Genomic DNA, 13,166 nt, shown 5'->3' on the forward strand with positions numbered 1-13,166 from the left:
AGGAGAGCTCTTTCTAGACCACTCTTCATTACTGCAAGATGCTGCGCCTAACGACGCCTGAAGTTCCAGCAATAACCCTGCTTCTGAGCTAAACACAGAACTTTATTTCCGAGTTTCATACCTCCACTCATTATAATTGCTCAGCACAATACATTAGGTAACGAAGAAAAATTAAGTGTGAGTCCTATAATAAAAGGGTGGAAAGATTCATCTTCTGGTGCTTCTATTCCCACTCATTAGACATTATCCGTTTAGTCACAAACAGCGACAGACCATCAGAAGTCCATAACTACATTGAAATTTTCTTTTTTCCTTTTTCGTCAGTCCTGGGGCTTGAACTCAGGGCCTGCGCTCTGTCCTTGGGCTTTCTCCGGGCTATGACGGGGTCTCATCAGTCTCACCCATGCCAGGACACCCGCTTGGGATGTGTTTCACGCTGTTTAGATGTTCTTTCACTCAGGGACTCCATAAAGCCAGAATGGCTCATCTTTTATGGCAATAGTGTCTGGCCAAAGTATAGGCTAGACATTTGGTCTCAGTGGCCCAAAGGTAGGACTTTCAATTATAATAATTCTCAGGAATTTAGACAGTTTCTGCCGACGCAATGGTCAATGGCCAGAGGTTCTATATGTTCAGGCTTTCTTTGCTCTCCATGCTTGCCCTTCTCTCTACCAATCCTGTTCAACTTCCCCTATCCTCCTGGCACAGGGGCAGCCTGTCCCTGCCAAATCACCTAAGAGCCTGGAGCCTCTTCCTAAACCTGAAGTGCCTAATCCTCTGCTCAACATTGAAGACTCCGCTCCTCCTCCCCATGCTGACCCTTTCCTGCCTTCATCTCCTTTTTCCTCACCTCCCGAAGCCCGCACCCAATCCTGCACTGGTGGCTCACAGCCTCCAGCAGCCCCCTTATTTCCTCTGTGAGAGGTGGCAGGGGCAGATGGAGTTTTTCGAGCACAGGCCTTCTTTTCAATGAGCCATCTCTCCCAGATCGAGAAGCAAGCGACTGGGATCTTACTCCCAAGACCCTAGTAATTATACCAAAGAGTTTAAATACCTTGTTCACACCTAGGACCTCACTGGGCATATACACACTAGACTTGTATACAGTCCTGTCCTCTACCCTTACCTCTGAGGAAAAGGAAAGGGTTTGGGTTGCAGCCCAGGCACATGCTGATGAAACCCACCGCCTAGACAATACTTTCCCAGTAGGGGCAACGGCTGTGCCCAGGGAAGAGCCCAAATGTGATTATGAAAATAATGCGCCTGGAAGGTTATCAGAAATGGGATGGTAACCTGCCTGGTACTGGCCTCCAGAAGGCAGCCCACCATGCTAAAGGAGGTTACCCAGAGACCCACTGAAAACCCTGCTGAATTTCTTGATCACCTTACAGTGGCACTCCAGTGTTACACTAAGCTGGACCTGGAGTCAAAGGAAGGTATAATGGTCCTTAATACCCATTTCATTTCCCAATCAGCTCCCGATATTAAAAAAAAAAAGGTTGAAAAAGGCTGAGGATGGCCCTCAAACCCCTCAAGGAGATCTGGTGAGCATGGCCTTTAAGGTTTTTACCAACCAATAGGAACAGAAAAAAGCTGGAAAGGCTGCCCATAATAGGAAAAATTGCCAGCTCCTGGCTGCTGCCCTTTGGGCTCCTCAAAGAAGAAGCACCCAACGCACACCACCCAGACCATGCTTTAAGTGTGGCAAGGAAGGCCACTGGGCAAGGGCTTGCCCTACTCTACAACCACCATCAGGACCCTGCCAAAGTGTGGACAGCCGGGACACTGGGGAGTCGACTATCCCTCCTCGTCTCTACAAGGTGGGCCAGTCCCTCCCATACCCCCCACACATGGGGAGGAACCCAGCTTATCTGAGATACTCAGCTTGGCAACAGAAGTGCGATGCTGCCCAGGGCCGCTGGATCCCTCAAGCATCACCATGGAGGCGCCCAGGGTATGTCTCCAGGTTGCAGGCAAGCTACTGTATCCTTTCTTTTGGATATGGGAGCCAGTTATTCATTGTTACCTGAGCATTCCAGCCTGTCTTTCCCTCCCAGATCTCAGTGGTGGGTGCAGATGGCCTTCTTACTTGCTCTGTAGAATAGATAACGTTCCTTTTTTACATTCCTTTCTAATCTCACCCCACTGTCCCATATCCAAGGCTCCCTCAGCCCCTTAAAGGCCTTTTCCTTCTCCCCCAATTTTGCCTGAGGATCGAGTCTTTCTCAAGACCCTTCATCTGTCTGGTTTACATCCTAAGTGGACAGGCCCTCATCAGGTCCTGCTCACTGCTCCCACTGCAGTGTAGCTCCACAGACAGCCACAGTGGTTTCTCCTGTCAAGAATGAAAAGGGCTCCTGCTCTTGCCCCTTCTAGGACGCCAAGGTATCTCGAATCCCTGAAGAAGATGGCACCCCTGCCTCTTAAGACTTCTTTGGAATTTCTTCCAAGGACACATATGCATGCTTACTACCATGGAACTCTTACTGCTCCTTCTGGACGGACAGCATCCCCGTGTTCTACCCTCAATGTCGACGCCCCTTATCAGCAGGAAGTAGCCAGAAAGAGTCGGTAACCCTTACAACAATCAGAAGGCGGGAATGTTAGGTCCGACTGGAAGAAATGACTTCTTCCCTTGGCTCTCTCCAACTGCACCCTGGAAATCCCTGCCCAGCACCTGTAACCCTGCAACTGGCAAGCCTGGGGGAGTGGGAGGTCCCCCAGTCTGAGGCATTTTCCTATCCTCTGGGATCGCATCCACTTCCGCTGCAGCTACACCCCTCTCCCTACATAATCTCTCACTTCCCTCCATAAGCTCTCTGCTTCACTGACTCCATCTTGGCCGGCAGGAGGTCACACAATGAGCCCTCTTCTCCCGGACTGCGTGGGGTTTCCTTTCGGAAGACCTTACGGCATTTCCTTGCATGCATGCATTTAATATTGCCACGTACCTAAAAAGAACAGCTGCTGACAGAGTAGAATTTGCTGTCAGGACAAGAGTCACAGAGGCAGGAGTCTGCTCAGCCACTGAACCCCAAGATAAAGGCTCAGGCCTGCCTGAGCTCATCTCCTCTGTGGATGCGATCCTCGTGTCACCTGTGAGCGCGGTGACATGACACCTGCGTGTGCGCTCAGGGAACACAGTTGAGCTGTGACGAACACTGGTGACGTGTGTGAAACTTCCACGACGCCCAGGGTCTGTGGGGAAACTTCTGCAGATGATCTCATCAGAAGTGAGAAGAGGAAAGCGAAATCGCTTGCAGAAGACCATGAAACTGAGGAAATGGCTTTGGTGACTTTTTAGGTTTTCTTTTTCCTGTTGTCTCCAAGATGCAACTTCTTTCTTTGTAAAGCAAGATGAAGAAGGAGGAGGAGGAGGAGGAGGAGGAGGAGGAGGAGGAGGAGGAGGAGAAGAAGAAGAAGAAGAAGAAGAAGAAGAAGAAGAAGAAGAAGAAATAACCCTGGGTACCAGTGATTTACCTAGTTACAAGGCTGTGACCTGCAGAAAAGTCCCTCAGACACTTATTTCCAATATATTAGTCAGAGAGATGTCAGACGTGGATTTGTGGCTCATGTGGTAGAGTGCAAGCCTCCAGTACAGAGACTCAGAACAGTACCCTAGAAGTTAGTTCATATCTATGTGTGTGTGTGTGTGTGTGTGTGTGTGTGAGAGAGAGAGAGAGAGAGAGAGGGAGTGTGTGTGTGTGTGTGTGTGTGTGTTGTGTATACATGTGTAAATAATCAATAAGCCTCAGAGACATGTTTTACAATTGTCTATTTATTTATTTATTTATTTATTTATTTATTTATTTATTTTTAGTCGGCCATGGGACTTGAACTCTGGGCCTGGGTGCTGTCCCTGAGCTCTCAGCTCAAGGCTACCACCCTACTCCTGGAGCCACAGCCCCACTTCTGGTTTTCTAGTGATTAATTGGAGATAAGATGCTCACGGACTTTAGTGCTTGGGCTGGCTTTGAACCATAATCCTCAGTCTCAGCCTCTTGAATAGCTACGATTACAGGTGTGAGCCACCGTGCTGGGCTCGTCTTTTTTTTACACAGTTTATTCATAAACTTTTCACATGCTCACTAGTTCTATCCATTTTGACCACCTAAGATACAGAGAATATAGAAATCCTATACGCTACTCCTGCTCTGAAGACAGCACAGCTTTCTCATAACGTTAAGGGATATCTGTCTATGAAAATGGAATCCAGGTCAGTGCTGAGAGGGAAATTTATAACTCAGACCGTCATCTTAAAATTGAAAGACAGAAAACTCTACAACTCTCACCAGTTTTTACAGAGCAAGAAAAACGTTAGCAAGGTAAACACAAAATGCAGAAAGAATATGCACTTATATCAAAACATAAGTGCAAGGTGACCTTTCTCAAAGTGCACAATGGACCATATCTGAAAGAGGACGACACCCCTGCCATAAAACTCCACATGGGACAGTTGGCACCAAATTTCAAAAAGGACAGTTCAGACTATAATTCCCCAAAGGCAGGACAAAGAAATTCTAGTCTGACCTCTTTCATGGTCTCTTCTATAGTGGGGTTGTGATCCAACCAAAGCCCCTGTCTGAAGGACTTACTTCCCCTCTCCTGGCCCAATCTTTTTATTGATCCAAAGACAGATCTGTTTCCCCAAGTGCACACACATATCAGGCAAAATGCTAGATGTGTGTGGATGCGCTTGATGCAGGGAGGACAACCCCACTGAGATCTGGCTGCAAACATCCATTGTAGGTTTAACCTGTAATCAACTTTGAGACAGGGTTAAGATATTGCACAGAAGAGAGCCAGGCGCCATGGAGCATCCTTATAATCCTAGCTACTCGGGAGGCTGAGATCTGAGTTCAAAGCCAGCCCTGGCAGGAGAGTCTATGAGACTCTTAGCTCCAATCAGTTACTCAGAAAAGGCCAGAGGTGGTGCTTTGCCTCAAGTGGTACAGCCCTAGTCTTGAGCCAAAGAGGCTCAGAACAGAATCCAGGGCCTGAGTTCAAGCCCCAACCAGAAAAAATTGACCCAAGAAATACCAGTGTATGTGAATATCTGAAAGAAGAAGGGCGAATTAGGGAGTCGGGGGAAGGAAACAGGGACAAAACCATGAAAAGGTGTATCAATCTGTGAGAAGTAATGCACCCACTACTTGTCGAATGCAACTGTAAACCCTCTATACATTACCCCGACAATAAAAAATAAAAAAGAAGAGAGAATGAATCTATAGTACAAAGCCATCCAATATAGAAATGCCCACCCCGCATACACACACGCTGAGTTGCTTACCTCCATTTGAACCACTACAGTGAAATGGCATGTGGGTCTTTACTTAGAGAATCTGAACCAGCTGCAGATAGGAAGAAAGTAATTACAAGAGCAAGGGTGGGGCCGAGAATTTGGCCTAGTGGTAGAGTGCTTGCCTTGCATGCACGAAGACCCAGATTTGATTCCTCGGTACCACATACATAGAAAAAAGCTGGAAATGGTGCTGAGGCTCAAGTGGTAGAGCTCTAGCTTTGAGAAAAGTCCAAGGACTGTGCTCAGGCCCTGAGTTCAAGCCCAGGACTGGCAAAAAAAAAAAAAAGAGCAAGGGTAGAGAAAAGATAAAATGACCAGTGGCCATTTTGTTGGAGACATTTCAGTCCCAATGGAGGCAATTTAACAGTAAATGATTTTTAGGCTAGAGGTCATCAGAGAGACAGAGAGAAAAACAGAGTGCCTGTACATACATAAGTGGCTATCCTCACTTGCCTGAGATCTTGTAGAAATAGATATGTCCCATAAAATACTAGGGTCCAATGGGCCATGAAGGGGGCCTTGAGGACACATTGTCCTGTGAATATCAGGACCGGAGTAGATTACATAAGCATATAAGTTTAGCAGGCTTAAGACTGACCTCAAACTTCAGTGGGTTTAGGTTGTGTCCTGAGCTGTTTTAGACTGTGCCTCCATTGTGACGAGTAAATAACGGAGCTGACACTAGAGCTACGGCAGGCATCCCCAAGCACTCTGGTCAGCCTACATGAAGGGAGCAGGCAGCAAGAGGGTCGTCGCTAGTAACTGCTGCGTTCCTTGGCCTATTCTGAACCCATGGCCTAGGTCCAAAGGTCAGGGCTCAGAACCTGGTGCCAGTTAAAAAAAAAAAAAAAGAACTGGCGCCCATGGCTTTGGGAAATGGTCACTCTCACAGAAGGAAGGGCAAATGGGCCTCTGATGGAAGTAGAGTCTGGCCAGGAGAAAGTTACATTAGCAGTCCACGGGGTGGGCAGAAGTCATACCTGGCCTGTCTGTAGAAAGGCAAAGCAGAGCCAGGCAAAGGTGGCTCAGGCCTATAGCCCTAGTTACCCAGGAGACTGAGATTAGGTGGATCACAGTGTAAGACCAGAATAAGCACAAAAGCGCAGAAGATTCCATCTCCAAAAGAGTCAACAAGCCGGGCACTGGTGGCTCCTGTCTGTAAACTGAGCTACTCAGGAGGCTGGGATCTGAGGATCATTGTTCGAATCTAGCCCAGGCAGAAAAGCCAGGACTGACTGACCATTTAGGAGAGTTCGGGGAAGAGCCATTTCAAGCCTGGAATGTTAGGTCTGCCCACCAGAAACCCCTCCCCTTTTCCTCTTCACCTGCCTGAAACCTGTCATCACCTGACTGTCAATCACCTGGCTGGGAGTCAGCACAGGACTCCAGACTCTGAGGTCACCCAGGAACCACCCAGGTCACACCTTCCTTGGATGTGAGAGGTTTCCCCAGACTCTGGGATCACTTCCACTTCCGCTGTGGGCCTGCCTCCTGCCTTTCCCTGCAGAATCCAGCTCAACACGAATCTCTGCCTCTTTTTCTCTTCTTCCTTCCCTCTGTCTCTGTGCACCTCCATCTTAGGTGGGCCTGGTTTGCTTTCCCCCCAATAAGCTCTTTTCTGCCTGTGACAGGTTTCCTTTCCTAAGAACCTCACACTACGTCACCAGGCACCTGTGACTCACACCTATTGTCCAATTAACCACAAGAAAATGGCTAGTGGGGCTGTGGCTCCAGCGTAGGGAGGTAGCCTTGAGCTGAAGAGCTCAGGGACAGTTGCCAGGTCAGAGTTCAAGTCTCAGGACTGACAAAACAAACCAACAAGCAAAAACCACCCAGAGAAAGTGAGGGGTGCTGTGGTTCAAATGGTACAGTGCTAGCCTTGCACCCGGGAGGCTGAGGGGCAGTGTGCAGGCCCGGGGAAGGCCTCCAAAAAAGTGGAAGGACGGAGTAGGTCACACCTGCAGGAGCTCTGAAGATAGAGGTCCAAGGCCACGGGGGGCAGGAAATTAGCCACCAAAAAGCTGGGAGTGGAGGTGTGGCTCAAGTGGCAGAGCACCAGCAGAAAAGCCTTAGGAACATTGCCCAAGCCCTGGGTTTAAGGTCCACTCACTCACTCACTCACTCACTCACTCACTCACTCACTCACTCACTCACTCACTCAAACGACCAACACAGACACACACAGGTAGACACCCACACCCTTCCTTGCGGGGCGCCTTTGTGCTGCGAGAAAGAACTACACTTCCCGAAATGCATTGCGCCAAGGGTCAAAGACGTTGAGCCAATAACTGCTCAGCCTGCGGCGTTCCTGCGCTGGTTAGGGCGGGACTTCCGGACTTCCGTCGTCCCGGCGGCCCGGCGCATCCTTCCGCCCCTCAGGTCTGCAGTCCCCGGTCGGGGTCCGCGCCGGCGTCCGGCCCCGCCGCCCCGCCGCGCGGGGAGCGTGAAGGCGGCGGCCCCGCCCGGGGACCAGCTCAGGTGAGCGCCGCGAGCTCCTGATGGCTTTCCTTTGCCGAGGCCGGCGTGGAGGGAAGGGGAGGCCCGCGGGGAGGGGAGGCCCGCGCCCCGGCCCCGCGGGGACCCCGGCGGGGAGGGGAGGGGAGGGAGGGGAGGGGAGGGAGGCCCGCGCCCCGGCCCCGCGGGGACCCCGGCGGGGAGGGGAGGGGAGGGAGGGGAGGGAGGGGAGGGAGGCCCGCGCCCCGGCCCCGCGGGGACCCCGGCGGGGAGGGGAGGGGAGGGAGGGGAGGGAGGCCCGCGCCCCGGCCCCGCGGGGACCCCGGCGGGGAGGGGAGGGGAGGGAGGGGAGGGAGGCCCGCGCCCCGGCCCCGCGGGGACCCCGGCGGGGAGGGGAGGGGAGGGAGGGGAGGGAGGCCCGCGCCCCGGCCCCGCGGGGACCCCGGCGGGGAGGGGAGGGGAGGGAGGGGAGGGAGGCCCGCGCCCCGGCCCCGCGGGGACCCCGGCGGGGAGGGGAGGGGAGGGAGGGGAGGGAGGGGAGGGAGGCCCGCGCCCCGGCCCCGCGGGGACCCCGGCGGGGAGGGGAGGGGAGGGAGGGGAGGGGAGGGAGGCCCGCGCCCCGGCCCCGCGGGGACCCCGGCGGGGAGGGGAGGGGAGGGAGGGGAGGGGAGGGAGGCCCGCGCCCCGGCCCCGCGGGGACCCCGGCGGGGAGGGGAGGGGAGGGAGGGGAGGGAGGCCCGCGCCCCGGCCCCGCGGGGACCCCGGCGGGGAGGGGAGGGGAGGGAGGGGAGGGAGGCCCGCGCCCCGGCCCTGCGGGGACCCCGGTGGGGAGGGGAGGGGAGGGAGGCCCGCGGTCCCGCCCGGGTCCCGGCCCCGGCCCCGGACCCGGACCCGGCCGCAGCGTGGCCTGCAGTCCATGTCTATGACTGGGGTCCATAAGGGAACACGGCCGAGGCCCACGGCCCTGGAGCCTCCGCTGCGACGCCCTGCCTCACCTCCTCCCTCTTCACAGGCTCCCGCCACTGCACAGCCCTTATGGAACTCGCCCAGGTGGGTGGCGCGTCTCAGGACTTTTCCTCCTCTCCGTGGGCCTGGAGTCAGGAGATGGCAGGAGTCATGTCCAGGCCGCGTGGAGGGCGGGATCCTGATGTTGTCTGGGCCTAGGTACCTGAGGAGCAGGTGTGGGAGTGAGCCTGGGCTAGTTCAGGTCTCCCCTGTTTCTCCTGGAAACTGAAAGACAGGATCGTGGGAGTCCGACTGTGATGACTCTCTTAGAGGTTTGGCCGGGGGCTCCTCTGAAGTGAGGTGAGAAGTTTGGGGGGCAGCGGAAGGAATCTGTGTGACTTGGGCGTCAGGTTCTGGCTTCAGCGTGCTGAGGCGACAGAGAGGAAGGAGTGGGAAAAGTGCAGAAGATCCCAGTCACAGCTGGTGGTGTGTGGAGTCCGTGGACTCTGTAGTTGTTTGAGTCTAGTCTTTTAAAGGAAGGCCAGATTTACCGTCACTGAGAACAAAAGATTAAATGTGAGCAGATGAGGTTCATGGAAACAAAAGTGTTTGGGTTTGGTAGGTGCCGTGTGGAAAGTTCACTGATGAGGAAACGGTGATGGTAGGATTACTTGTCAGGAGAAAGTGAAAGGTGGGGCAGGATGACATAAGCAGAGAAGGTGATCACGGAAAGCTCTGTCCCCATCACGCAGGACGGTGTGACCTTTGAGGATGTGGCCATTTACTTCTCCGTGGAAGAGTGGGGGCTTCTTGATGAGGCCCAGAGGCTGCTGTACCTTGGTGTGATGCTGGAGACCTTTGCACTGGTAACCTCACTGGGTAAGTCCTTACGCCCACTGTCTCGGGTTTGTCTCTGTGTGCCCACTTTCCTCCTAGAAGCAGCTTTGCCCTGGCCAGTGTCAGACTTTGAACATACACAGGATGGGCCGTGTGCACTGCCTACAGATGGCAAGTGCCTTGAGTCAGCCCATGAAGAGTACCCAGGGCACTCCCTCCGGGGTTAGATCTACAGGACTGTGTGTCACATGTTCTCTTGCTACGTCATCTTTCCTTGTGACTGCCTGGGTCGGGGATTATAGACAGACACTGTGGTCATATACATGGATCAGGGTCTGTTGCTGAAATCTCCTTCAAGAATTTGGTTTTTTTTTTTTTTTTTTGCCAGTCCCAGGACTTGAACTTAGGCTCTAGGCGCTGTCCCTGAGCTTCTTTTGCTCCAGGCTAGTGCTCTACCATTTGAGCCACAGCACCACTTCTGGCTTCTTCTTTGTGTGTGGTTATGGAGGGATGGAACCCATGGCTTCGTGCATGCTAGGAGAGCACCCTACTTCTAAGCCATGCTCCCAGCCCCAAGGATCCCTAATACTAGCTGTCCATGCTCTGTGCTGGAACACTGTCTCTCCCTTAGGGCTTGCTTCGCGCAGGTCTGTGCATGATCTAGGCTAATATGAAAGTCAAGGAACCGCTTTGTTCTTGACCTGCCAGAGGGATTTAATTTTCTGAGTTTTGCTTTACTGGGGTTGAACTGAGTCTTGGCCAGGCAAGTGACTCACTGCCACTTAAGCCATGCTCTTGTGTCTTCAGGCCTTCTTTGCTCTAGTTATTTTTCAGGTAGGGTCTCACACTTCTCTCCTAGGGCCGGCCTCATACTTTGTTCTTCTCAGCCTTTCATCCCAGGTAGCTGGGAATACAGGCATATTCAACCACATTTGGTTTGTTTCTTGGAGATGGCAGTCTCACTAGCCAGCTTTACCTACCTTCAAACCTTGACACTTTCCTGATCTCTGCCTCCAAGTAGGTGAAATTAGAGGTATGAGCCATTGAATCTGGCTCTCTAGCAGTTTGGGGTGGGTTTTTTGTTTTGTTCTGGGCTTTTTTTGAGGGGGCACGGGGAAATAGTTTTGCTGTGTTATCTGGGCTGGCCTTGAGTTCTTGGGCTCATGCAGTTCTCTTGCTTCAGTTTCCCAAATAAGAGTGCTAGTACAAGCTATCACACCTAGATCTCATCAGAGTTTTCAGGTACCTAAAGTCAGGCTGGGATTTACCGCAGTGGTGGAGTTCTCGCCTACTATGTTTGGGGTTCTGGGTTTGAGATAGGAAGTTAGAAAAATACAAAATCAAATTTATAAAAGTATTTTTAAAACACAAATTATGTGCCCATGCTGTCGTCAGTATGCGTATTTGACCAGAATTCCTCTGCTTTCAGTGTGTTGGCCTGGAGTGGAGCCTGAGGAGCGAGCGCCCCCTGAGCAGGATTCTGCAGGACTCTCACAAGCGAGCCCTTCAGAGGCAGATCCGTATGCCCAGGAAACTCATCCGTGCGGGACCTGCAGTCCCAGCCTGCAGGACTGCTGGCACCTGGCTAGCCAACCTGGGCAGACACCATTCCTGCTTGGGGCATGTGCAATGCTTCACCGGGACCAGAATCATCTTGGTTCAGGGGAAACTTTGCGAGAGGTCATAGAGAACTCCTCTTTTGTGAAGAGCTGCAGACTCCATGCGTCAGGAAAGTCCCTCAGTAGCGGGGAGGCTGCAAGGGATCTCTCAGCCACATTGCACTTTATCTACCGGGGAGCCATTCCCGATGGTGAGAAGCCATTCGAGACTGCTGAGCATGGAGCAGCTTTCCACGCCCGAATATGCCGTTACAAGTGGGGTCCGCCTGAAAGCGCGTCCAGGCACAAGCAGGCTCAAGCTTCCCGCCCACAGGTCCATGCTGGAAAAAGGCTTTATGAGTCTGTACAGTGTGGGGCAGGCTACCACTGCAGGGACTCGCTCCCGGGAGGCTGCAGTGGGGAAAGGCCTTACAAGTGCACTGAGTGCGGGAAAGGCTTCAGCCAGAGCTCCCACCTGAGTGAGCACCTTAGGATCCACACTGGAGAGAGACCTTACGAGTGTGGCCAGTGTGGGAAATCATTTAGCCAAAGAGCCACCCTCATGAAACACTACAGAGTGCACACTGGAGAGCGGCCCTATGAGTGCAGAGAGTGTGGGAAAGCCTTCAGCCAGAGCTCCAACCTCCTTGAGCACTGCAGAATTCACACAGGGGAAAGACCCTATGAGTGCGAGGAGTGTGGAAAGGCTTTTGGGTCCAAATCCACCCTTGTCCGGCACCAGAGAACTCACACAGGAGAGAAACCGTACAAGTGTGCCGAGTGTGGGAAGTTCTTTACCCAAAGCCATAGCCTCCTGGAGCACCAGAGCATTCACACCGGAGCAAGGCCTTACGAGTGCGGCCAGTGCGGGAAGTGCTTTAGCCTCAGGTATGGCCTCCTTCAACATCAGTTAATTCACAGTGGAACTAAGCCTTTTGAGTGTGACCAGTGCGGAAAGTGCTTTAGCCAAAGAACCACTCTCAACAAACACTACAAAGTTCATACTTCACAAAGGGCTTACGAGTGTGCAGACTGCGGGAAAGCATTTATGTTCAAATCCAAACTTGTTCGACACCAGAGAACTCACACTGGAGAAAGGCCTTACGAGTGTAGTGAATGTGGGAAGTTCTTCAGACAAAGCTACACCCTTGTGGAACATCAGAAGATCCACACTGGACTAAGGCCTTATGAGTGTGGCCAGTGCGGGAAATCCTTTATTCAAAAGTCAGGCCTGGTCCAGCACCAGGTAGTCCACACTGGAGAAAGGCCTTATGAGTGTGGCAGATGTGGGAAGGCTTTCACTCAGCACTCTGGGCTCATTCTCCACCGAAAGTCTCATACCAGGGACAGGCCTCATGAAAACAGGAAGTGTGGGGCAGCCTTCAAGGTCTGAGGTCGTTAGTTCCTGCCTGAGAAAGAGCTTGGACCTTCAGCTGTGTGCTGCAGGTTTTCTTCAGCGTTAGCCTTTGTGGGGGAACCACCTCCCCGGAGTTAAACCTCATCTAACTATCCTGAGGTTGACGTTCCCCAGTCCAGCGCGGGGAGGCCAGAGGCCCATTTCAGATGGAAGCCATCTCCCACCCTGCTCAGTGTTCAGCCTGGTGTGCAAATGTCTGTGTGTCTCCTGAGGATGTCCTGAACAGCCCGAGCTTTGGGGGAATGTGTTCCGTCCCCCAGGAAGACGTGACCTGTGGTCCGCTCAAGCCCTCCACGGTGGCTTACCTTCTTGGAAATGGTTTGTCAGGTGGCACGCGCTTGTGCGCCTTTGGTCTACCACCAGGAACTTCCAGCTCACCATTCTGCTTTACACGGGAATAAATGCTGCTTTGTTGAATCCACTTGCAATCTCTGGGGTTCTGTTAATATTTTTTTCTTGTTGAGAGAGGACAAAGTCGGTCTGTGTGGGAACCCATCAGCAGTTGTTCTGGGGCTCTTTTTAGCAAAGGCATGGTATGGTAGGAAGTAGTTCTTATGTGTCAGGCTTTGCTGTCCAAGGCCCCAAGGGTCTTACCCAGGAGTCATGTGGTCTG

At 52.8% G+C, this 13,166-nt stretch overlaps 1 protein-coding gene across 2 annotated transcripts; it reads left to right on the forward strand.

Annotated features, from left to right (window-relative positions):
- Positions 1-7,694: 7,694 nt before the first annotated feature.
- LOC150043348 (uncharacterized) lies at positions 7,695-12,995 on the forward strand. Of its 2 annotated transcripts, XM_090322026.1 has the most exons (4): positions 7,695-7,780; positions 8,769-8,806; positions 9,454-9,580; positions 10,968-12,995. In XM_090322026.1, the coding sequence occupies exons 2-4, from the start codon at positions 8,792-8,794 to the stop codon at positions 12,527-12,529; spliced, it is 1,704 nt and encodes a 567-aa protein (XP_090178152.1). In that variant the 5' UTR covers positions 7,695-7,780; positions 8,769-8,791; the 3' UTR covers positions 12,530-12,995. The 2 variants fall into 2 exon arrangements, with proteins under 2 accessions (XP_090178152.1, XP_090178153.1); XM_090322027.1 differs by lacking the exon at positions 7,695-7,780 and having other exon boundaries at positions 8,747-8,806.
- Positions 12,996-13,166: the final 171 nt, after the last annotated feature.

Source organism: Megascapheus bottae, chromosome 31 (assembly GCF_031878675.1).
Source record: "Megascapheus bottae isolate mThoBot1 chromosome 31, mThoBot2.hap1, whole genome shotgun sequence".
NCBI lineage: Eukaryota > Metazoa > Chordata > Mammalia > Rodentia > Geomyidae > Megascapheus > Megascapheus bottae.